Raw genomic sequence first — 23,204 nt, 5'->3', positions numbered from 1 at the left:
GGGAATTCGGAAACATATGAGGTCAAATCATGACGTCAGTGGTCTTCAGGTCGGAAAGTCGAAGCTTTAGAAAGAGGCCCGAGTTCCTGAGTTAGAATTCCGAGTTGAATGACCGTTCAAATTCATTTTAACCAATTGAAGCTAGTTTTTTCTTCTTCTTCGAGTTCCCAGTTGTTTTGAACGCCCTGAAGTCGGAATTCCGATTTTTCCCAGTTTCCCGTTGTTTCGATCGTGGCATTAGTCTCAGAAATATGTCGTCATAGCACGGACAGCAACAACAAACATGGAGGAATATGCCCGTGAACCTTGGTAAAGTACATTTCAAACAGACAGTTAAGTAGACAGTTGTCAATGTTGGTGCTATCTCTCTTTAGCCAACATACTTTTCTGCTTCACCATAATGGTTATTATGCCTTTTATGCCCGAGTCATTACGCAAATGATGGTTGAATTAACTAACTAGCAGACTAAACTCCACTCCATCGATGGTGAAGGAAGTTTTTGACGAAGTAAGTTCCTTCACCATGGAATGGAGCTTAGTCTGCTAGCAGTAAGTTATCGTTAGCTAGCTTGCTAAACAAGTTGCGTAACATAGCTAACGTTACAACTAGCCGGGCATAGCTAGCTCGCTAGACATTGTCTAAGGATGTGGAAGATTTAGGTCTGAACTAGTAAATGATGTGACAAAACTGGTGCTTACACTGGTTCTTGCTTTAAACTCGCCATTATAAATTATCTTTATAAAAGGTTTGTTAATGGTTTATAATTCGTATCCAAGCTAATATTACTATTAACTAGTATTAGGTAGATAGTTATAGTATTGTAAAGACCTTGATAGATCATACATGAAAGAATGTCCACAACAGAGGATCGCGCTTTCAAATTGAACGTTTTATTAACCAGAACTCACACAGGCTACTGTTTGCCCTCTGCTGTTCCACCAACCACAAGGATGCCTGGCACTGAAACATTCCAGGCATTCCTTTGATTGGCAGACAGCAAGGGGACTGGTATGCCGGATCCGCCAAACCCAGATCAAACTGATAAACGTGCCCTGATAACCACACATCAGAACACAGGCACATAACTGTCCAATCGGGTTCGCTACAGTATATTAGGTAAATCGTTTATATACCAGTAATAGGCCTACATATTTATGCATAGATAGGCAAGTGGTTTCTCGTTAATATCTGTATTGTTATTTATTTACCCATGGCCTTTACACACACTTCTCAGTCCCTGGAGAATAGTAGATGACTGTGGTGGTGCGTTCACCATGGGAGCCATCGGCGGAGGGGTGTTCCAGTCAGTCAAGGGCTTTCGGAATGCTCCTGTGGTGAGTTTGAAAGACTCTCTCTTAGCTTATGAAATATATTTTAAGATCAATATAAGAACAGTGATCAAAAAAGAAATGTCTCCGTCTCTGCACAGGGCTTTCGGCACAGACTAAAAGGTAGCGCCAATGCTGTGAGATTAAGAGCTCCACAGATCGGCGGTAAGGGTCAATGTCTTTACAGTAGTTCTCTCTTGTACTGCACAAAGTACAAACACCATTCATCATCACGAATGCCGGCCGTCCCATCGTCAGTCAGCTGGTTATGATGGTTATTTTATTTTCATGATGTTCTTTATCCATAACCGTCGGTTACACATTATACAGTAATTGTGCCAGTCCTATATATCACTACGGGTGTTCCTGCAGGTAGCTTTGCTGTGTGGGGTGGACTCTTCTCTACAATCGACTGTGGTCTGGTCCGTATTCGAGGGAAAGAGGACCCCTGGAACTCTATAACTAGTGGGGCGATGACTGGGGCAGTCCTGGCTGCACGCAGTGAGTGTTGAGACAAACATTAATTTGACAATACATTTATTCTACATGGAACAGATTTAGTATATTTCATTTTGTTTTTCAAGACCCTCTAATCTGAGGCCATCCCCACCCCCTGCCTGACCATCTTGCCCCACCAACCCAACCAAGTCAGATTAGCTCAAGGTCTTGACTGTTGGCTTTGTGCTCTCCTCAGGTGGGCCTTTGGCTATGGTGGGGTCAGCCATAATGGGGGGCATCCTGTTGGCCTTGATCGAGGGCTTTGGGATCCTTCTGACCAGATACACCGCACAGCAGTTTCAGAACCGTAAGTAATGTTTAGAGACAGCCCTGGAACTGTTGTAAAAGCCTGATTTGACTGAACTCTGTATGCAGTCAAACCAAGCAGTGCAGTCAGGTCAGTCAAACGTTTGGACACACCTACTCATTCCAGGGTTTTTCTTTATTTTTGCTATTTTCTACATAGTAGAATAATAGTGAAATAACACATATGGAATCATGTAGTAACCAAAAAAGTGTTAAACAAATCAAAATATATTTTATATTTGAGATTATTTAAAGTAGTCACCCTTTGTCTTGATGACAGCTTTGCGCACTCTTGGCATTCTCTCAACCAGCTTCATAGGGTAGTCACCTGGAATGCATTTCAATTAACAGGTTTTCCTTGTTAAAAGTTAATTGGTGGAATTTCTTTGAGCCAATCAGTTGGGGTGGTTTACAGAAGATAGTCCTATTTGGTAAAAGACCAAGTCCATATTATGGCAAGAACAGCTTACATAAGCAAAGAGAAATGACAGTCCATCGTTACTTTAAGACATGAAGGTCAGTCAATACGGAACATTTCAAGAACTTTACAAGTTTCTTAAGTGCAGTTGCAAAAACCATCAAGCGCTATGATGAAACTGGCTCTCATGAGGACCGCCACAGGAAAGGAAGACCCAGAGTCACCTCTGGGGCAGAGGATAAGTTCATTAGAGTTAACTGCACCTCAGATTGCAGCCCAAATAAATGCTTCACAGAGTTCAAGTAACAGACCCATCTCAACATCAACTGTTCAGAGGAGACTGCATGAATCAGGCCTTCATTGTCGAATTGCTGCAAAGAAACCACTACTAAAGGACACCAATAAAAATAAGAGAATTGCTTGGGACAAGAAACACGAGCAATGGACATTAGACCGGTGTAAATCTGTCCTTTGGTCTGATGAGTCCAAATTTGAGATTTTTGGTTCCAACCACCGTGTCTTTGTGAGACGCAGAGTAGGTGAACGGATGATCTCCGCATGTGTGGTTCCCACCATGAAGCATGCAGGAGGTGGTGTGATGGTGTGGGGGTGCTTTTCTGGTGACACTCACTGATTTATTTAGAATTCAAGGCACACTTAACCAGCATTGCTACACAGCATTCTGCAGCGATACACCATCCCATCTGGTTTGAGCTTAGTGGGACTATCACTTGTTTTTTAACAGGACAATGACCCAACACACCTCCAGGCTGTGTAAGGGCTATTTGACCAAGAAGGAGAGTGATGGAGTGCTGCATCAGATGACCTGGCTTCCACAATCACCTGACCTCAAGCCAATTGAGATGGTTTGGAATGAGTTGGACTGCAGAGTGAAGGAAAAGCAGCCAACAAGTGCTTAGCATATGTGGGAACTCCTTCAAGACTGTTGGAAAAGCATTCCCCATGAAGCTGGTTGAGAGAATGCCAAGAGTGTGCAAAGCTGTCATCAAGGCAAAGGGTGGCTACTTTGAAGAATCTCAAATATTAAATATATTTTGTTTAACACTTTTTTGCTTACTACATGATTCCATATGTGTTATTTCATAGTTTGGATGTCTTCACTATTATTCTACAATGTAGAAAATAGTAAAAATAAAGAAAAACCCTTGAATGAGTAGGTGTTCCCAAACTTTTGACTGGTACTGTACATTTTGATGGGAATTGAATGAATGTCACAACCCTAGTTGTATTCATCTGAAAACCCCCACACAGCAGTAACTACCACAGTAGAAATATGGTTCTTTCTCCTATCCAGCGAGTCCCTTTGTGGATGACCCCAGCCAGCTTCCTCCTAAGGATGCCAGCCAACAGCAGACTGGGTCCCAGTAGGTTCCATGGAGCTGCTGGGCCTAGCTACAGCCCTGCGTACTGTGACAATCTCAGACTAGAGAGGAGAGGGGTGCTCTGAAACCTGACCTCACTGGTGTAAGCAACCTCACCCTGAACCAGCCTCCATCCTCCCAATGGTCATAAGAACGTAGATGCACTTTATTATTATTGTTATTCCTCAGGGGTAGATTGCAGGTTATTTGAGTTATTTGTTTATGAATATGTTTGTGTATACCGGTTCACCAGTGTTCCTTCTGACTGGTCCTGAATTATACCCACATTTATCAGATTAATTTATGCACAAAACCAGCATTTTGTGGTGACTAAGACTTTTTGTGCTGTATAACCGCAGTTACAGAAATAGAATGGGTAGCTAAACATGAATAGGCATTAATACAGGTATGTGTGAGTATGTAATGACAGTATTTAGGATTAGATGTTAGTGTCAGGGGTGACAAAATCAATGCTGTTCAAAACGGATGTAATTTGATTTTGCTTGTAAAATGTAATGCACTGAGGGAGGAGAACTGCACTATCATTCCATTTCCTCTCCTTATGGCAGCTTTCATAACCGTGAGGCTTATAACGGTAGGGATTCAGGGTCACATCACAAACACACTTATCTTTTGATTCCATTTGCAAACTCAGAAGGCTGGAATGGAATGCCGTGTCCATATACATTCACAGCTCATGTGTTCTGCTCCGCTGTTTTTTGTTCTGCTGTTTACCTCGCTCCCTTTATTGCTGCTATGCCATGCATTCCCACACATTTCCAAAGCCTAAGCACTATAAGGTCTATCCACTTTGTTGAACCAGAGCACTTTCCTACTCCATCTCTTTATTTGTTATTATGGTAATAAAACTTGAGATGGAGATGGTTTTTGACACAATTCGATATTATTTTGTCATTCAAAACATGTGACATGTAATGTATAGAATGCTGTACCATATTTGTTGATTTTAATTTATTTGTGATGCAGAAAAATAAGTGTTAGCAGTGTAATTGACTGGAAAAAATAATTAAATTGTTGATTCTGTATGGCTTATTATCCATCCCCTCTGATGCAACCAAGTACGCAGCAATATTGGGGCAGTTGATTATCCTAAGCAAGTCCGTAACCGAACACGCCCCCTACCATGCTTTGAATTATGGGAGATGTGGTCTGTTATTAGATTGAACATGGAAAAAATGGACGTGCAGCCGCCGCCTATCCGAACCTTAGATGATTTTGTTTTGGGCTCGGCTCAATTCGCCGTGCCAGATATTCGTAATCTGGAGAGATGGAACAATCGGATCATAAACAACTTGCTGTATTACCAGTCCAACTATTTCGTCTCGTTTTTGACAATCCTGGGAATAGTAGGGTAAGTTTCTAACGTGGTCGTTTTCTGCATGCAAGCACAGCTGCTTTTGTTAGCTGATATTTGTATTGTAGTACGAGTCATCACAAATTCTGTGGATATGGGTGTGTGATGGGTCCATGTTCCATAATCATATATTAGCTGATCGCCATTTTATTGGATTCATGGTCCAATGGGACATAATGAGTTATAACCTATAGAGAAAAGTCAACTAACATCAGCCATCTCTATATCCCTCCTGGTCTGACAGTTATTTCCAGCCCTTCAACCTCTTCTTGGGGGCCACAGTTGTGACATTGATATTCATGGGGTTTGTATGGGCAGCAGAGAACCAGGCCCCCATCAGACGGTTCCGCCGGAACCACCCGTCCCTGGCCCTGGGGGCCATTCTGGGGGCCAGCTACCTCTTCCTCACAGTGCTTGGGGGAGTGGGCGTCTTCCTCTTCGGCATAGCCTTCCCCATCTTATGTTAGTATTTATTCTCTCTTTCACCTCTCCCCATTCTTGTTGCCACAATGTAAACATATACATCTCTCTCTCCCCCTCTCCATTTGTTATGCCCCTGACCTCTATTTTCTCTTTCCCTCTATCGCTGTTACAGTGATATTGATCCACGCCTCTGTTAGGCTGCGGAGCCTCAAGAACAAGTTGGAGAACAAGCTGGAGAGCATTGGTTTGAAGAGAACACCTATGGGGCTCCTATTGGAGTCACTAGGACAGGAACAGGAAGCTGGATCTTAGAGGGGGAGGAGGAAAAAAGGAGAGATGTGTGCCCTGTTCTATTTCAGTCTCTTGCCTCTTGCTCCTTTGGTATTCCCAAATATGAAAGGAATGGATAAATGTTAGCAATATGGTGATGAAGCTAAGCTCCATCATATATCCTGTCCTGCCCAGATATGTAATCACAGGGGTAGGGGCTAGAGACTTAAATGGAATGAGGCCTCTCATACTGAGAGTGCAAGAAAAGTAGAGGAAGAGAGGAGGGAAGTAAAGCAAAGGTGCAATGATTGTTATGATTTCTCAGTGTCACAAAAGTGGTGTAACAAATTTCAAATTCTGTGGAATCTATTAGGCCTATGTAATGCACACACTAACTGATGTGGGTTCTTTCTACCACAATGTAAGTCATTTTACACCCCTTGACAAGCTCCTAATATAGAGTTTACATTGTATCCTCAGAAATAAATAAAAATACATTGTGAGCTGAAAATCTGTGCTGAGAAGTAAACGTGGCCTCCTAACAGACGTGTGTTGTAAGTGCTACAATAAGATGGTTTTTAAAATGCAATTTAACGCCAGTGTTATGGTTACAAAAATGATTTTACGTAGAAACCTAAAGGTGTTTGATGAGTCCTGACCACACTGCTTTTTGTGTTATTGTACATCTTCTACTATTGTTGGGTTTTGCAATTTAATGCAGTTGAAAGTTTAAATGTGTTTTGGGATGGAAGGGCAACAGTGGAACAACTGTATGCTTTGCATAGAAATATAATGAATTCTACTTCTATGATTTTATTATTCCAAGAATGTTTACCGCGATTATTTATGCCTCTGTCCACGCATTATTTGGTGCCAAGAACATTAATGTCAGTCTGCCTTCATTGTGTAAAATTATATTCAATTGAGAATATTTTGTATTTCTTTGATCATTGCCTTCTATGGACATAATGTGTGCTTTTTTTTTTACAATGCTGTCAACGTGTATTTACACTTCATTTACTAAATAATATACCTTACATCTGCAATATCTTGTCATTATGTTATTCTGCAGTCAGCCTATTATAAATTATTAGATTTGACTATCAAAGTCGAAGAATAGATAGTCGTGGCCAAAAGTTTTGAGAATGACACAAATATTAATTTCCACAAAGTTTGCTGCTTCAGTGTCTAAAGATATTTTTATCAGATGTTATTATGGAATACTGAAGTATAATTACAAGCATTTCATAAGTGTCAAAGGCTTTTATTGACAATTACATGAAGTTGATGTAAAGAGTCAATATTTGCAGTGTTGACCCTTTCTTTTTCAAGACCTCTGCAATCCATCCTGGCATGCTGTCAATTAACTTCTGAGCCACATCCTGACTGATGGCAGCCCATTCTTGCATAATCAATGCTTGGAGTTTGTCAGAATTTGTGGGTTTTTGTTTGTCCACCCAACTCTTGAGGATTAACCACAAGTTCTCAATGGGATTAAGGTCTGGGGAGTTTCCTGGCCATGGACCCAAAATATCGATGTTTTGTTTCCTGAGCCACTTAGTTATCACTTTTGCCTTATGGCAAGGTGCTCCATCATGCTGGAAAAGGCATTGTTCATCACCAAACTGTTCCTGGATGGTTGGAAGAAGTTGCTCTCGGGGGATGTGTTGGTACCATTCTTTATTCATGGCTGTGTTCTTAGGCAAAATTGTGAGTGAGCCCACTCCCTTGGCTGAGAAGCAACCCCACACATGAATGGTCTCAGGATGCTTTACTGTTGGCATGACACAGGACTGATGGTAGCGCTCACCTTGTCTTCATCTGGACAAAAGCTTGTCCGGATGCCCCAAACAATCGGAAAGGGGATTCATCAGAGAAAATGACTTTACCCCAGTCCTCAGCAGTCCAATCCCTGTACCCTTTGCAGAATATCAGTCTGTCCCTGATGTTTTTCCTGGAGAGAAGTGGCTTCTTTGCTGCCCTTCTTGACACCAGGCCATCATCCAAAAGTCTTCGCCTCACTGTGCGTGCAGATGCACTCACACCTGCCTGCTGCCATTCCTGAGCAAGCTGTGTACTGGTGGTGCCACGATCCAACTGCTAAATCAACTTTAGGAGACGGTCCTGGCGCTTGCTGGACTTTCTTGGGCGCCATGAAGCCTTCTTCACAACAATTGAACAACTCTCCTTGAAGTTCTTGATGATCCGATAAATTGTTGATTTAGGTGCAACCTTACTGGCAGCAATATCCTTGCATGTGAAGCCCTTTTTGTGCAAAGCAATGATGACGGCACGTGTTTCCTTGCAGGTAACCATGGTTGTCAAAGGAATAACAATGATTCCAAGCACCACCCTCCTTTTGAAGCTTCCAGTCTGTTATTCGAACTCAATCAGCATGACAGAGTGATCTCCAGCCTTGTCCTCGTCAGCACTCACACCTGTGTTAACGAGAGAATCACTGACATGATGTCAGCTGGTCCTTTTGTGGTAGGGCTGAAATGCAGTGGAAATGTTTTTGGGGGGATTCAGTTCATTTGCATGGCAAAGAGGGACTTTGAAGTTAATTGCAATTCATCTGATCACTCTTCATACCATTCTGGAGTATATGCAAACTGCCATCTTACCAACTGAGGCAGCAGACTTTGTGAAAATTAATATTTGTGTCATTCTCAAAACTTTTGGCCACGACTGTACATCCTGCCTGGTCGCACAATAACAACTGAAAACATGCACCAGCAGAGGTCACCAGAGGCCAGCATGGGGGGACCCAAATATTCTGTGCAGCATGCTAATGTTATTAATGATAAAATATACAAATGAGTGGGAGGACCACACAACATGTTATCGTGTGAGTCCCAGTTTACTTCGATATGATGGTTATTTTATCAATATTTGTGCATAAAAGCGTTTCCACTGCCATTTCTCACATAATTCATTTTACCAACACAGAAAGATCCCATCTTGTCTAATGTATTTTGTTTTGTTTACATTCGTACTGATAAGAGTGTCTGCTGAATGACCAAAATGTAAATGTAAAAAAAAAAAAAATGTGCACAGCATGCTGGGTATTATATTTTAATGAGCTCCGCCCACCCAAACAAGTACACATTTGGTCAGAATAAACCAGATCCAAGTCTGAACAATCATAGACTTCTAGGTTATCTTTCACACGTTTGAACATCACAGTACAGTACGGCACAATTTGTACAGTAGAGCACAGTAGAGTACAGTATGGTACGGTACAATACAGTAGAGTTTTATTCAGTAGAGTACGGTATGGTACGGTACATTACAGTAGAGTATAGTTTTATTCAGTAGAGTACAGTACAGTACAAAATAGTTTAATTTCGCACAGTACAGTACAGTTTAGTTCAGTAGAATTGAGGTAATTAGATTAAAGTAGGGTACAATACGGTACACTATACATTTCTTCACTTTACTGTGCTCTACTGTACAGTACTGTACTATACTTTTCTGTGCTGTGTGAGTACTTTACTGTAATGTACTGTAAAAAAAAAAATTGAGGACGTCCAATAGACGTTACCGTCGGTAAATGTTTAGTTGACATTTAAGAGAAAAGTAAACCCCACAATGTGTGCACTGCAGCAACTCTCCTGCACCACTTGTCCGTCTGTCCTTGACTGATCGCTTGCTGTCCATGGTGCTGAAAATGCGTCCAAAAGGACTTGGCGCAAGATGGTCTAGTAGTCTCCATTTTTAAATAATTTTATTAACCTGTTAAGGCTAGGGGGTGCTGTTGTCACTATTTATGGAAATCGTGTAATTTTTGAAACGGCTTCCTACAAACTTCTTGATCGTACAATATGCATATTATTATTATTATTGGATAGAAAACAGTCTATAGTTTCTATAGCCGTTGAAATTTTGTCTCTAAGTGGAACAGAACTCATTCTACAGCAATTTCCCTGACATGGAGTCAGATTTCACACATTTTGGCCCCTGTTCTGGAGTCAGTTTTAAGGCCACTGTTATTCCTATGAGTATACGGACACTGCTTACGTCTTCCCCTGGATGCCTTTACGTGATGACGCTTTGAATGGTATCGATTGCCCAATCACAGCCACTATAAATGAAAAAATCCTGTAGGTAGGACCTCTTTTCTAGGTGCGTCATGCGCGCGGAGGATACCGACCTACTGTTTTTCCAAGCATTAGTGTAGCCTGTTATATTTCTCCGGTCATATTTTTACTCGTTATAGGAGTTAAAAACATCATAAGGTAGTTAATTTAAAGCGTTTTATAGCAATTTATATCCGTTTAGTGCGATTTTGGGACATTTATTTCTGAGCCACTGTGAATCTCTGGGCACCGTTCCAGTTCATGCCGAACGCAATGTGCATTTCTGCATGGCAAGAGGACAGCTTTCGACCAAAAGACGATTAGACCCAAGAAAGGATTCTTTGCCCAAGATTCTGATGGAAGAACAGCTCAAAGTAGGAACAATTTATTATGATAAATCGTGTTTCTGTCGAAAAATGTTAGTGGCTTAGGACGCCATCTTTTTTGACGTAGCTTCGCTTGGCGCAAACTGTATTGAAAAGTAAGGATAATTTAAAAAATGTAATTCCGCGATTGTATTAAGAATTAAATTGTCTATCAATCGCTGTCCACCCTATATTTTTTAGTCACGTTTATGAGTATTTATGTATACGACTAGATCACTGTCTAATATGGCGCACGACATTTTCTGACCAGCTCGGCTACTTTTCTCATTGTATAACCACGATTTTGGTGGCTAAATATCCACATTTTCGAAAAAACTGTATATGTATGTTGTAATATGATGTTACAGGAGTGTCATCTGAAGAATTCTGAGAAGGTTAGTGAAAAAATTAATATCTTTTGGCGATGTTGACGTTAGCGCTCTCTTTGGCTAGAATCAATGCTGGGGTAACGTTTGCATATGTGGTATGCTAATATAACGATTTATTGTGTTTTCGCTGTAAGACACTTAGAAAATCTGAAATATTGTCTGTATTCACAGGATCTGTGTCTTTCGATTAGTGTATGCTGTGTATTTTTACGAAATGTTTTATGATTAGTAATTAGGTAAGACACGTTGCTCTATCTATTTATTCTAGTCGATTTGTGACGGTGGGTGCAATTGTAAACTACGATATCTACCTGAAATATTCACATTTTTCTAACAAAACCTATCCTATACCATAAATATGTTATCAGACTGTCATCTGAGGAGGTTTTTTCTTGGTTAGTGGCTATCAATATCTTAGTTTAGCCGAATTGGTGATAGCTAGTGGTGTTGGTGGACAAAGAAAAAATGGTCTCTTTTGCTAAGGTGTTTACCTAATAGATTTACATATTGTGTCTTCCCTGTAAAACATTTTAAAAATCGGACATGTTGGCTGGATTCACACGATCTGTATCTTTCATTAGCTGTATTGGACTTGTTAATGTGTGAAAGTTAAATATTTAAAAAAAAAAAATTTTTTTGAATTTCGCGCCCTGGCTTTTCAGCGGGGGGGGGGTCCTAGACAGGTTCATATCCATGGACCACACTGACCAGAAGTTCCTCTACGTTCACTCCACCCTCCCTTTAAAAGATTTCACGGTCATCCCTTTAAACGGCTCAATTACTCTAATCCTGAGTTCAAGGCTGACTACAGCAGATCGTTAGCAACCTGCAGAGTGTGTGGGGACGAGTTTATTACTATTATTTGTACATTTTTATCTGTGCTTACATGGTTATTTTTTTTTTGCTGCATTGGAGCAATAAATAAAAATATCAGATTTCATGAGTAATTGCTGTAGAAATAATTCGACAAGGATGGACCAATTATCGGTGTGGAGCACTGACACGGATTGTGAAATGGCTTGCTAACTCTCTATACGTTTTTGGTTTTTCAATACGCGGTGCACAGCCAATTTCAACATTGGTTGTCAGTCAAACTCTGCAACTTGCAAAACTATTTGATGGTGGCTCTTTCCCTGAAGCTGAAGGCATATCGTGGTTTTGAACTGCGACATGGCAGGAAAAGGTAAAATATTGGCCATGCAAAACGTCGTTTTGGTTGTTCCCAATCTGTAATTGTAAACGGCCGACCCTGTGACTTTGTTTTGTAAACGGAGTAGGGGGGAGCTGAGAAAGTGTACATTCATTAATGTGCATGAAAGGACTGAAAGTCCATGAGATTGTCATGATACTGTAATTCTAAACGTATCTTGAACCTATACTTTGTTTGTTTACAAATGCCAATGCAAAAACAACAAACAATGATGTCATACAACCTCAGATTCGGGGTTATAATAGTATGACTCAAAAGGCTTTTAATATCTTTCAAGAATCAATGGTCATAATGTCTGTAATATAATGTATTAATATAATAACTCAAAGATCTCTTACAACATAAACCGTTAGTCCTAGTCACTTTCAATAACAACTCTTGTCAGCTTTGTGTCATTATCCAATTAGGCCTACATACAGTACCATTGTCACGAAACACAATAAGGAATTATAGCCAACACTTGTGGCTGGGGGCAGTGGGCGGGCACATTGTCAAACAGACCTTTTAACACAGCTGTTCTACTCAATATGGCATCTTATGGTTCCATGTAGGCCTATCATACCTTAATGTACCCTATAGGCCTATCATACCTTAATGTACCCTATAGGCCTATCATACCTTAATGTACCCTATAGGCCTATCATACCTTAATGTACCCTATAGGCCTATCATACATTAATGTACCCTATAGGCCTATCACACCTTAATGTACCCTATAGGTCTATCATACCTTGATGTACCCTATAGGCCTATCATACCTTAATGTACCCTATAGGTCTATCATACCTTGATGTACCCTATAGGCCTATCATACCTTAATGTACCCTATAGGCCTATCATACCTTAATGTACCCTATAGGCCTATCATACCTTAATGTACCCTATAGGCCTATCATACCTTCATGTACCCTATAGGCCTATCATACCTTAATGTACCCTATAGGCATATCATACCTTAATGTACCCTATAGGCCTATCATACCTGAATGTACCCTATAGGCCTATCATACCTTAATGTACCCGGTAGGCCTATCATACCTTAATGTACCCTGTAGGCCTATCATACCTTAATGTACCCTGTAGGCCTATCATACCTTAATGTACCCTGTAGGCCTATCATACCTTAATGTACCCTATAGGACTATCATACCTGAATGTACCCTATAGGCCTATCATACCTTAATGTACCCTATAGGCCTATCATACCTTAATGTACCCTATAGGCCTATCATACCTTCATGTACCCTATAGGCCTATCATACCTTAATGTACCCTATAGGCATATCATACCTTAATGTACCCTATAGGCCTATCATACCTGAATGTACCCTATAGGCCTATCATACCTTAATGTACCCGGTAGGCCTATCATACCTTAATGTACCCTGTAGGCCTATCATACCTTAATGTACCCTGTAGGTCTATCATACCTTAATGTACCCTGTAGGCCTATCATACCTTAATGTACCCTATAGGACTATCATACCTGAATGTACCCTATAGGCCTATCATACCTGAATGTACCCTATAGGCCTATCATACCTGAATGTACCCTATAGGCCTATCATACCTGAATGTACCCTATAGGCCTATCATACCTTAATGTACCCTGTAGGCCTATCATACCTTAATGTACCCTATAGGCCTATCATACCTTAATGTACCCTGTAGGCCTATCATACCTTAATGTACCCTGTAGGCCTATCATACCTTAATACCTTAATGTACCCTGTAGGCCTATCATACCTTAATGTACCCTATAGGCCTATCATACCTTAATGTACCCTATAGGCCTATCACATCTTAATGTACCCTATAGGCCTATCACACCTTAATGTACCCTATAGGCCTATCACACCTTAATGTACCCTATAGGTCTATCACACCTTAATGTACCCTGTAGGTCTATCATACCTTAATGTACCCTGTAGGTCTATCATACCTTAATGTACCCTGTAGGCCTATCATACCTTAATGTACCCTATAGGCCTATCATACCTTAATGTACCCTGTAGGCCTATCATACCTTAATACCTTAATGTACCCTATAGGCCTATCATACCTTAATGTACCCTGTAGGCCTATCATACCTTAATACCTTAATGTACCCTATAGGCCTATCATACCTTACTGTACTATGTAAGCCTATCATACCTTTTATATAATTTGTAGGCCTATCATGCATTACTGTACCTTGTAGGTAGTCCAATCATGTCCAGGCTGAAACCAATACCTGCCTAAGCCCTGGCCAAATGTCAATAATCTTATCCAATATGTTAATAATACTGTTGTTTCATTAGCCATCTCAGTGGCCTTGTGGTTAGAGTGCCCCTCTCAGATTGGATGGTTTGGAGTTCGCTCCTCGGCTGGGTCATACCAAAGACTGTAAAAATGGGACACAATGCGTCTCTGCTTGGCACTCGGCATTAAGGAGATAGATTGGGGGTAAGTCCCTGCGAAAGACTAGCGTTCTGTCCAGGGGGTGTGCTTGTACATCAAGGCCTCACGCTACAGAAACAGGAGATGAGCCGTTCCAGCTCGTGCAAGGCTATTTACTTACTCTTGTTTCATTACTGTCGATGAATATTGGCCAATTTTTGAGTAATTGACACAATATTAAAGAGTAGGTCACTTGATAGATATTGAAGACTGTGAAAAGAAAGTGAAAAGAAATGGTCCACACCATTTTATACACACAGTAGTGCATAGTAACTACATAACAATAACCTAGATAATGAACTTGGTGAATGAATAGTGACAGATTATATAAAAGGTATGATAGGCTTACATAGTACAGTCTTCTCTCTGTCTCCTGCAGAGGATGGCGTCTCCTTGGCCGGCTCGGTTGCCGGGGACAAGTCCGACACCCTCGGCTCTGCTGCCTCGGGCAAGAAGAGGGGTGGTGGACAGAAGAAGCAGATACAAGCCAACAAATCTGCTCTCCGAGCCCCTCGAGCTCTCTGCTGCCTCACCCTCAGTAACCCCATTCGCATGGCTGCCTTAGCCCTTGTTGAATGGAAATATCCTTCAATGATGATGTACCTCTGTGTGTGTGTGTGTGTGTGTGCGTCAGAGCATTTAAACCCCGTACTGTGTTGAGAGACCCTATTAAAGTTATCTCAATCGCGTACAAGCATTTTTTGGAACAAATGTTCCAAACAGAGTCTACGAGACACAGAACTCTGTGGCCTTTTGCAAAACAGTAAATGCATTTTCAAAATGCAGTGGCCTTCTCAAAACATAAATACATTCATCATAACTATATTATACCACAAAAATTCCAAATACATTTATCAAAAGAGTGCAACCATACTTATCTCTTGAGTCCAAGCAGGCAAAACAGAAAGTTAGTCTGTCTTTTAAAAATCCCAGTAGATCAGTACATTTTCTTTGTAGTCAGTAAATCATGACGATCAAAACTGGAAGTACAACTATCCAAAGGTGCAGAATTATGAGCAATTACTCTCTTTTTATGCATATTTCATCAAACAATTTCATACACGTCAAATCAAATATTATTCCTTATAAGAAATATGATTTTAAATAAGGACATTGTGTGCAGGATTCAATTATTGTGATCATCACAATCCAATTCCATGTATTCAATTCATAGGCTGGTTTGCTCATAGAAACACAAAATAGAAATAAGGATAGGTGATTTCAATAGAGTAACTCAACTGATATGAATGTATAGGCCTCAATCCACATCAAAACAAAGCTCTATAATGTAGGGCTGGGATGATACCAATATCGCAATACTCGTTTGTGTCGTGTCAAGGAAAAAAAACACGAAGCGGATTAACTTCTTTGGAAAACTGCCCTAATGTTGGAAACAAATATAATTTTGTTGTCATCCAGAATCATATGTATTTATTATTAAGCTATAGCACACAACATTTTACATACAGCAGGTTTGTAAAGGACCAAAGGGTCAGATATGCTTTGTGTTTTCATTTTTATAATGGAAGAAATATTGCGATACTGGTATCATCACGGCCCTACTATAATGGAAGGTCAAAATGTTGGAGATGATGACTTAGGAGTAACCCAACTTCATTCGCTGCATCTCTGCATGTCCACAATGTTGAAAAAATATTCATAAAGACTAGACAGTCCCAACGTAACACTGAATTTTGTATTCATTGAGGACATTTGTATTTAAAGTTTTGCAAAAAGTGGGCTTAGATATGCAAGTCAGGTACAAGGCAAGAAAATGATCAGAAGTTCTGTAAATGTATTTGATCATTGCTGTTCTGCTGTAGATATGTTTCAACACAGATCCATGCTTGTACGCCATTGAGAAAAACTGTAAGTCAATGATGCATTCAATGTGGTGTTTAGCATTTACCCTTAACTGTGGTCCTGCAGACCTTTTGATATCTTCATTCTACTTGCTATATTTGCCAACTGTGTGGCCCTGGGTGTATCTAAACCCTTCCCTGAGGAGGACTCCAATTCCACCAACCACAACCTGGTGAGTTGGTGCACGGCGGCTGATACAGAGGCTGAGGTGTCAATCAGGGAGATCATAGAGGCTAAAGAGAGGATTATTTTGGGAGTGCTATATAAGGTTAAAATAGAAATATTTGAAATCTGATTAATTTAACTTGCTTGGCGCAGTTGAATTAGTGGAATACTTCTTAAAGTGCAAGGACGTGAAAATACCGCCCCCTATCCCAAAGAAGTTAAAGTGCAAAATCCATCTGGGACTCAGGCAGGCTCAAGCAAATGCTCAAACTATTTGAACAATTTCAAATACTATTTGAACCCATGTCAATTGAATCAAATGACGAGAGGCGATCAGAAAAGCCTGGAAGCCTCGTTGTGAGATGTGGCATATCAAAGGATGTATCAAAATACTATGGAAAACAGGTAGATTACAACAGTTTCAGAGAAGTTAGTGTTGTAATCGTAAAGCATAATAGTGTTAAAGAGGAAAAGTTGGGGGTCTGACTCCATCCCCACGTCAAGCCCCTCAACCCCCCCCCCTCTCTATGCCAGAGGTTAAGCTCACTCATAATAAACAAAAAGGTCTACATGAGCAGAATAAAGCAAGACATTTCGAGGTAGAGATATGGGGGACTATAGGATGCATACAGAAAGCAGGGAAGGTATAGACAATGTAATCTTTTAGTAGAGTGATATGAGGGAATTCCTCTAAGGGGAGTGGAGTGTGGGGATGGTGGGTAGTACACAACCTCATCATGCTGAGTCTGTCTAGTCCATCTGCTTGGCTGTGGGGCAGGACAGTGGTTGGTTAGTACTGTATTTAAATCCCTCCGGCGTGGATCCCTTTATTGGATTAGACTTGTGGAAGGGAACTCAGGCTGATGTCTGACGCTTCACTGTAATACCCCCCTCCCTACCGTAGGGATTCCAGTATGAAATCTTTACGGTAGTTTACAGCACATTAACACTCATAAATAACATACACTATATATACACAAGTATGTAGACACCCCTTCAAATGAGTGGATTCTGCTATTTCAGCCACACCCGTTGCTGACAGGTGTATAAAATCGAGCACACCGCCATGCAATCTCCATAGACAAACATTGGCAGTAGAATGGCCTTACCTAAGAGCTCAGTGACTTTCAACGTGACACCATCATAGGATGCCACCTTTCCAACAAGTCAGTTCGTCAAATTTCTGCCCTGCTAGAGCTGCCCCGGTCAACTGTAAGTGCTGTTCTTGTGAAGTGGAAACGTCTAGGAGCAATAACGGCTCAGCAGCAATGTGGTAGGCCACACAAGCTCACAGAATGGGACCGCCGAGTGCTGAAGCGCGTAGCACATAAAAATCGTCTGTCATCGGTTGCAAAACTCACTACCGAGTTCCAAACTGCCAATAGAAGCAACGTCAGCAGATTAACTGTTCATCGGGAACTTCATGAAATGGGTTTCCATGGCCGAGCAGGCGCACACAAGCCTAAGATCACCATGCAGAATGCCAAGAGTCGGCTCGAGTGGTGTAAAGCTCGCCGCCATTGGACTCTGGAGCAGTGGCAACACATTCTCTGGAGTGATGAATCACACTTCACCATCTGGCAGTCCAACGAATCAGGGTTTGGCGGATGCCAGGTGAACGCTACCTGCCCCAATGCATAGTGCCAACTGTAACGTTTGGTGGAGGAGGAATAATGGTCTGGGGCTGTTTTTCATGGTTCGGGCTAGGCCCCTTAGTTCCAGTGAAGGGAAATCTTAATGCTACAGCATACAATGACATTCTAGACAATGCTTCCAACTTTGTGGCAACAGTTTGGGAAAGGCCCTTTCCTGTTTCAGCATGGCAATGCCCCTGTGCACAAAGTGAGGCCCATACAGAAATGGTTTGTTGAGATCGGTGTGGAAGAATTTAACTGGCATGCACAGAGCCCTGACCTCAACTCCATTAAACACCTTTGGGATGAATTGGAACGCCGCATCAAAAGAGAACCATCATGCTCTCCCAGAAGCTTGGCTGGTGTGTAAAACCCGCAAATTCAAACAAACAAAAAGGTGTGGTTCCCATCTTGTTTGTATGAATTGGAACGCCGACTGCGAGCCAGGACTAATCGCCCAACATCAGTGCCCAACCTCAATGATGCTCTTGTGGCTGAATGGAAGCAAGTCCCCACAGCAAAGTTCCACCATCTAGTGGAAAGCCTTGTGGAGGCTAGTGGAGGCTGTTATAGCACCAGAGGGGGGACCAACTCCATATTAATGCCCATGATTTTGGAGAGAGATGTTCAACGAGCAGGTGTCCACATACTTTTGGTCATGTAGTATGGTGTTAAGAAATACTTATAGGGTAATTGTCCTCACTTCAGGGACTACAGCTGTCCTGATTTGAATAGAATGAAGCAATCGCTGTCTTCATTCATTACACTACAGCTTATCATTCCATAGTGAAGGTACTGTACCTTCTAATCTGTCACATCACCTTGTTTGACCAGGATGCTATAGCCAGCTTTTGGCTGCATTCCTATTCCAGCCTGATGCCTAGCGACTGTGGTGCCAAAGATTAGCAGCATTAAGAAGCATTAGTCCAAGGGTTACTGACTACCGCTCTAGTGACTGGCTTATTAAGCCTGTTTTAGGCTGTAAGTTAACAGGGCTGAAGCTACTGTAATCACTACCTACAGGACAGACTGGCTACTTCCAAAATGGCTCCCTATTCCTGTGCACTAGTTTTGACCTAAAGTATACATGTACAGTATAAGCCATCAACGTGACAGTGCCTGGCTTCCTTGCCACCCCACATGCAGTAGATATATCAACATTAAACATTACATCCCTGAATATAACATATGAATTGGATATTAGACGGATATTAACCCTGCATTATGAACATCCACAGACATCTTGTAAAATGTCTTTACCTAATTTTCCCAACAGTTGTCTTTGCTCTTCACTGATTACAGTAACGGACAAATGAGGAAGTATGTATATTTGACCATGCTGTCTTCTCCCTCTCTGTGAGTGCAGGAACAAGTAGAGTATGTCTTCCTGGTCATCTTCACCATTGAAACCTTCACTAAGATCCTGGCCTATGGCTTGGTCATGCACCCTAGCGCCTACATCCGCAGTGGCTGGAATTTGCTTGATTTTGTCATCGTTGTCGTCGGGTATGCTAGCTCATGTCTCCATTCCTCTTATGTTACCCACTCCATTCTGTTTATGGTGTTTTAGCTGTATTGTTGTTGTGCGGCTGTTGTTGCAGGTTGTTCAGTGTGGTTGCTGAGGGGACGGCCGACCACAAGCCTGGAGAGGCCCACCACGCAGCAGGCAAACCAGGAGGACTGGATGTCAAAGCGCTCAGAGCCTTCAGGGTGCTGCGACCCCTTAGGCTGGTGTCTGGCGTACCCAGTAGGTTTGCGTGTGCGTGTGTGTGTGTGTGTGTGCGTGTGCGTGTGCGTGTGTGTGTGTGTGTGTGTGTGTGTGTGTTTCAGTAAAACCCATCTCTCTGCTGGGTGAATGTGTGTGTGTGTGTGTGTGTGTGTGTGTGTGTGTTTCAGTAAAACCCATCTCTCTGCTGTGTGTGTGTGTGTGTGTGTGTGTGTGTGTGTGTGCAGGTCTCCAGATTGTCTTGAATTCCATCATGAAGGCCATGGTTCCCCTACTCCACATTGGTCTGCTGGTCATGTTTGTCATCATCATCTATGCCATCATCGGCCTGGAGCTCTTCCTCGGCAGGATGCACAAGACCTGTTTCTACTTGGGCACAGGTACAAACTCCACTTACAACACAAACAAGTATACTGCACTGTACTGTACATACACATCCTAACATTATATTAAAGAGTTGCATTTGAGTCATTGTACGCAGACAGGGGTAAACAAGTTATTTACATACAAGTTTGTTATCAGCTAATGCTTTGGAAGCCTGGATTTTATATGAGATTTCCATCTTTTTACTAAGAAGACTAAGACATTTGTTATGATGAGTGACTTCCTCATGTTGTCCTCTCTCCCAGAACTGAACGTGGATGATGACCCCACACCGTGTGCGTTTGCTGGGAATGGGCGCAATTGTGTGGGCAATGGGACAGAGTGCAGAGGACCGTGGGAGGGGCCTAATGGCGGGATCACCAACTTTGACAACATATTCTTTGCCATGTTGACTGTGTTCCAGTGTATCACCATGGAGGGCTGGACCGATGTGCTCTACTGGGTAATATCAGACTCTCTTTTTTTCTTGGCTGCATCATAAATGGTACCCTACTCCCTATAGTGTGTTACTTTGACCAGAGACCTGTGGACCCTGGTCAAAGGTAGTGCACTACATAGGGAAAGGGGTGTCATTTTGAAAATCACCCCTAGAACTTTTCTTCCTATTCTTAACTACTCCTCTGATTTTAATTTTAATTTTTAATCTTTAATTTTACTTAAATGATCTATCGTCACATAAATATGGAACAGTTTCTCAAACAATCAATCAATCAATCAATCGAATGTATTTATAAAGCCCTTTTTAAATCAGCAGTTATCATAAAGTGCTTATACAGAAACCCAGTATATAAAACCCCCAATGCAGATGTAGAAGCACGATTAACAATCCTTAATCGCCCTCTCTCTTTCTGTATTCCTGCAGATGAATGATGCAATTGGCTTTGAAATACCCTGGGTGTACTTTGTCTCTCTGGTCATATTTGGCTCGTTTTTCGTTCTCAACCTTGTATTGGGAGTGTTGAGCGGGTGAGTGAGTGGAAGTTTGTGTGGATGTTTGTCTTGTTACATTTGTGTGTGAAGGCCTTGTCCGAGTGTAGGTTGTGTGCTGACCGTCTATATGTGCGTCTGTACGTGTGTCTGTGTGTGCAGAGAGTTCTCCAAGGAACGAGAGAAGGCCGTGGCTCGTGGAGAGCTGCAGGACGCCCAGAATAAGAAGCAGATGGAGGAGGATATGTGTGGCTACATGGACTGGCTCATCGAGGCCGAGGATGTGGATGAGGAAGGAAACAAACGTATGGTTAACTGACTGACTGAGATACACACACATAAACACACAAATAAATGCACACGCATACAAACACAGCCTTGCACCCATATAGTTAACCTTTCCTTTGTCTCCTAACAAGGTGCTGCTGTTGCCAAGAAGAAAATGATGAAGAAGTTTGGCTGGTATAAACACAGCGAGGACGGAGGTATAATGGCCTGCCACTCTTCTCACTGTTACTGTCTGTGTATTAATGCAGGAAAACTTAAATCCGTTTTACCTAATTTCTACCAGCATGTCACATGTGCAAACAGAAGAAAAAAAACCACCTTTATCGTCCCCACAGAGGCCCCACAGAGGTACGTTCATATCCCAACCACAAGTCATGGATTACAGGCAACATCCGCACCAAGCTAAAGGGTAGAGCTGCTGCTTTCAAGGAGCGAGACACTAATCCGGACGCTTATAAGAAATCCCGCTATGCCCTCCGACGAACCATCAAACAGGCAAAGCGTCAATACAGGAATAAGATTGAATCCTACTACACCGGCTCTGACGCTTGTCAGATGTGGCAGGGCTTGAAAACCATTACGGATTACAAAGGGAAGAGCAGCCGCGAGCTGCCCAATGACACAAGCCTATCAGACAAGCTAAATGGCTTCTATGCGTGCTTCGAGGCAAGCAACACTGGAGCATGCATGAGAGCACAAGCTGTTCTGTGTGATCACGCTCTCCGTAGCCAATGTGAGTAAGACCTTCAAACAGGTCAACATTCACAAGGCCGCAGGGCCAGACAGATTCCCAGGACGTGTACACAGAGCATGCGCTGACCAACTGGCAAGTGTCTTCACTGACTCTCAGGCGTGCATGCTTAGTCCCCTCCTGTACTCCCTATTCACCCACGACTGCATGGCCAAACACGACTCCAACACCATGATTAAGTTTGCCGACGACACAACGGTGGTAGGCCTGATCACCAACAATGATAAGACAGCATATAGGGAGGAGGTCAGAGATCTGGCAGTGTGGTGCCAGGATAACAACCTCTCCCTCAACGTGATCAAGACAAAGGAGCTGATCGTGGACTACAGGAAAAGGAGGGCAGAAAACGCCCCCCATTCACATCGACAGGGCTGTAGTGGAGCGGGTCGAGAGCTTCAAGTTCCTTGGTGTCCATATCATCAACAAACTATCATGGTCCCAACACACCAAGACTGCTGTGAAGAGGGCACGACAACACATATTCCCCCCCAGGAGACTGCAAAGATTTGGCATGGGTCCTCAGATCCTCAAAAAGTTATACAGCTGCACCATCGAGAGCATCCTGGCTGGTTGCATCACCGCCTGGTATGGCAACTGCTCGGCATCTGACCGCAAGGGGCTACAGAGGGTAATGCGTACGGCCCAATACATCACTGGGGCCAAGCTTCCTGCCATCCAGGACCTCTATACCAGGTGGTGTCAGAGGAAGGCCCTAAGAATTGTCAAAGACTCCAGCCACCCTAGTTATAGACTACTCTCTCTGCTACTGCACGGCAAGCGGTACCGGAGCGACAAGTCTAGGTCCAAAAGGCTCCTTAACAGCTTCTACCCCCAAGCCATAAGACTGCTGAACAGTTAATCATACACCCGGAATATTTGCATTGACCACCTTTTTGTATGCTGCTGCTACTCACTTTATTATCTATGCATAGTCACTTTACCCCTACCTACATGTACATATGACCTCAATTACCTTGACTTAC

At 42.2% G+C, this 23,204-nt stretch overlaps 3 protein-coding genes across 4 annotated transcripts in view; all 3 read left to right on the top strand.

The window, feature by feature from the left end:
• The first annotated feature begins 2 nt into the window (after window positions 1-2).
• Window positions 3-4,977, top strand: LOC120061152 (mitochondrial import inner membrane translocase subunit Tim17-B). 2 transcript variants are annotated; one of them, XM_039010727.1, is made up of 6 exons: window positions 3-309; window positions 1,236-1,335; window positions 1,431-1,494; window positions 1,702-1,830; window positions 2,024-2,134; window positions 3,867-4,977. In XM_039010727.1, the coding sequence occupies exons 1-6, from the start codon at window positions 284-286 to the stop codon at window positions 3,938-3,940; spliced, it is 504 nt and encodes a 167-aa protein (XP_038866655.1). In that variant the 5' UTR covers window positions 3-283; the 3' UTR covers window positions 3,941-4,977. The 2 variants fall into 2 exon arrangements, with proteins under 2 accessions (XP_038866655.1, XP_038866656.1); XM_039010728.1 differs by having other exon boundaries at window positions 4-332.
• Window positions 4,978-5,072: 95 nt separating this feature from the next.
• Window positions 5,073-7,047, top strand: praf2 (PRA1 domain family, member 2). The gene is made up of 3 exons (XM_039010726.1): window positions 5,073-5,305; window positions 5,553-5,770; window positions 5,904-7,047. The coding sequence occupies exons 1-3, from the start codon at window positions 5,097-5,099 to the stop codon at window positions 6,041-6,043; spliced, it is 567 nt and encodes a 188-aa protein (XP_038866654.1). The 5' UTR covers window positions 5,073-5,096; the 3' UTR covers window positions 6,044-7,047.
• Window positions 7,048-12,004: 4,957 nt separating this feature from the next.
• LOC120061553 (voltage-dependent L-type calcium channel subunit alpha-1D-like) overlaps window positions 12,005-23,204 on the top strand; it is a 31,200-nt gene continuing 20,000 nt past the window's right edge. The window contains exons 1-9 of the mRNA XM_039011468.1: window positions 12,005-12,017; window positions 14,863-15,082; window positions 16,413-16,518; window positions 19,512-19,651; window positions 19,747-19,892; window positions 20,099-20,251; window positions 20,501-20,697; window positions 21,118-21,221; window positions 21,345-21,492. Coding sequence (XP_038867396.1) covers window positions 12,005-12,017; window positions 14,863-15,082; window positions 16,413-16,518; window positions 19,512-19,651; window positions 19,747-19,892; window positions 20,099-20,251; window positions 20,501-20,697; window positions 21,118-21,221; window positions 21,345-21,492 — 1,227 coding nt within the window. The remainder of the gene's footprint in view (window positions 12,018-14,862; window positions 15,083-16,412; window positions 16,519-19,511; window positions 19,652-19,746; window positions 19,893-20,098; window positions 20,252-20,500; window positions 20,698-21,117; window positions 21,222-21,344; window positions 21,493-23,204) is intronic.

The sequence above is a fragment of the Salvelinus namaycush genome, chromosome 16, assembly GCF_016432855.1.
Source record: "Salvelinus namaycush isolate Seneca chromosome 16, SaNama_1.0, whole genome shotgun sequence".
NCBI lineage: Eukaryota > Metazoa > Chordata > Actinopteri > Salmoniformes > Salmonidae > Salvelinus > Salvelinus namaycush.
Note: the sequence above shows the minus strand (reverse complement) of the source record. Positions and strands in the feature narration are given on the sequence as shown.